The 2,366-nt window shown below is 62.8% G+C and overlaps 1 protein-coding gene across 2 annotated transcripts in view; it reads left to right on the forward strand.

The window, feature by feature from the left end:
• The first annotated feature begins 1,131 nt into the window (after positions 1-1,131).
• Positions 1,132-2,366, forward strand: part of CNMD (chondromodulin) — a 34,705-nt gene continuing 33,470 nt past the window's right edge. For both annotated transcript variants that reach the window (XM_006914941.3, XM_006914942.3), the window contains exons 1-2: positions 1,132-1,203; positions 1,679-1,819. In XM_006914941.3, coding sequence (XP_006915003.1) covers positions 1,132-1,203; positions 1,679-1,819 — 213 coding nt within the window. The remainder of the gene's footprint in view (positions 1,204-1,678; positions 1,820-2,366) is intronic.

A 2,366-nucleotide genomic window follows, 5' to 3' on the forward strand; every position in this document is an offset into this window, starting at 1 on the left:
AGGAGGGACCACACCATCCTGATACTGGCAGATGGCGTTCCCAAAAGTGAGAAAACCCACTCCTGTTCTGCTTAAAAAACACACACGCACACACATGCACACATACGCACACGCGCACACATGCACACATACGCACACGTACACGCGCGCACACACGCACACATACGCACACGCGCACACATGCACACATACGCACACGTACACGCGCGCGCACACACGCACACATACGCACACGCGCACACATGCACACATACGCACACGTACACGCGCGCGCGCACACACATGCACACACGCACACACGTACGCACACGTACACATGCGCACGCGCGCACACACGCACACATACACGCACACACAGACATGTCCTTTGGCCATATCATTGGGGGGATTCTTTGGGGGGGGCAGTTGCCATTGCTGTTTCGCTTGTTTAACTCAGAAAACCAACCAGAAAGCACTCTGACTCCGGTCTCCCCAGCTCCTTCTCTCCAGCCCCCGCTGCTTGGCCTTCATCTTTGCTGCAGCTCTACCCTCCTCCTAAACCTCCTAGAGACACTGGGGACAAGGGGCCATCTCTAAGCCCCTGCTCCATGCTCTAGTCCCAGGGGCCGCCCAGCAATGCTAGGTGGGTGCGAACCCTGCCACTTTGGCCAGCGATCCTGTCCACCTGCACGACCCTGCTCCCCTCTCTGCCCTGCTCTGCCGGCTCCCAACACACACGAGCCAGGTGCAGGAAATGGGCCCTCAGGTGTCACAGTAGAGCCCTCTGACGCTCTAAGAGCCCCTCGGATGGTGGAAAGAGCCTGTACCCACGACACATTCGGGTTTACCAGGTTTTTAGGGGGGCACGTAGGGGGAGTGAGCAGACAAGAGAGCGAGAAGGTGAGTCCCGAATACAGGACGAGCTCGCACTGCTGCTCCTGCCGGAGAGAGGCGGGAGGAGAGAGGTGAGGCGCGGGAGGGGGTGGGGGCCGCTGGGCTGGCCCGGGTGGGGACCGCAGGGCTGGCCCCGGGCGGGACGGGCACGGTGCGCGCGCTTGTGCGGAGCTGAAAAGCCCTGCACGTCCGGGCAGCAGGACAGAACCCAGGGCGCGCTCGGAGCCTCGCAGGGCCTCGCTCCTTCGCCCCGCAGCCATGGCAGAGAACTGCGACAAAGTCCCCATCGCGCTGGTGGGGCCTGACGACGTGGAGTTGGGCAGTCCCCCGGTGAGTACGCTCCGGGGTCCCGAGTCTGGCGGCCGGCTTAGTCCGCACGCAGGGCCCGGGCTTCGCGGGGGTCCGGGTCCACTGTCAGGGATTTGTGTTACCGAATGGGTGGGGGGGCGGCAAACTGGGGCGCCCAAACGTGTCTGGGGTGACGCAGGGGCCACGGGATTCTCAGATAGGTGTGAAGAGGAGGATGATAAGGGAGTGGGGGGAAGGGTCGTTCTGTGGCCGGCGGGGGCTGCAGATCCAGGGGTGACAGCCCTGCCCCCCGCAAAGTTTGCCTATCGCTTATGGGACATCCAAACCTGAGTACCAGGGAACCGCGGGAGGGAGCGCGGGGCGAGCTGCTCATCTCTCCCCCCACCCCACACACACACACACACGCACCCCAGTCCCCCGGGCGCCGCGCGGGGACCGGTGCGTGCGCGCGGGGCGCAGACGTGACCGTCCCTCCCGCCCCCGACCCCGCCCGCAGGCGTACGCCGCGGTGACCGTGAAGCCCTCCAGCCCCGCGCGGCTGCTCAAGGCCGGAGCCGTGATCCTCATTTCGGGGGCGGTGCTGCTGCTCTTCGGGACCATCGCGGCCTTCTACTTCTGGAAGGGGAGCGACAGTCACGTAGGTCCGGGGAGGGCGCGCGGGGCCGGGCGGTGCGCGGTGCCTCCCTGTCGCCCGCGCGCTCCCCGCTAGGTGGAGCCAGAGCGCGGTTTCCAGCGTCCGCTTTCCTCCCGGGGCGTCCTCTGCCCTCTCCATCCAGCTCAGCTCGCTCGCTGCTTTCTGCCCGTACGCAGCTTTGTGGAAAAGCAAGTCAGGGTTTGAAGGGAGGATATTAAAACGTAGAGGAGCGGGGAAAAGCAGCGGACGGCTCGAGGAAGGCCCTTCTCAGCAGATCTCAGCCTGGTGCTTCCACGAAGCAGGCGTGTGACCGTGGGGAAGGCACCGCACCTCTCTGGCCTCAGTTTACCCATCTTCGGGGAAGCAGTTAAACTAAATGATCTCTAGGGCCTCTCCCGGCTGAGAAAGGCTGTGAATTGAAGAACCTGGGACAAAGATAGTGACGGATGATTCAGACCCAGTGTTAGGGACAAATTTCAAGAGTTTTTGTTCGTTTGCTTACTACTACTCTTTGCATGTGACCTAGTCATTAATGCTGTTTTCTCCCTTG

Source organism: Pteropus alecto, unplaced genomic scaffold (assembly GCF_000325575.1).
Source record: "Pteropus alecto unplaced genomic scaffold, ASM32557v1 scaffold35, whole genome shotgun sequence".
NCBI lineage: Eukaryota > Metazoa > Chordata > Mammalia > Chiroptera > Pteropodidae > Pteropus > Pteropus alecto.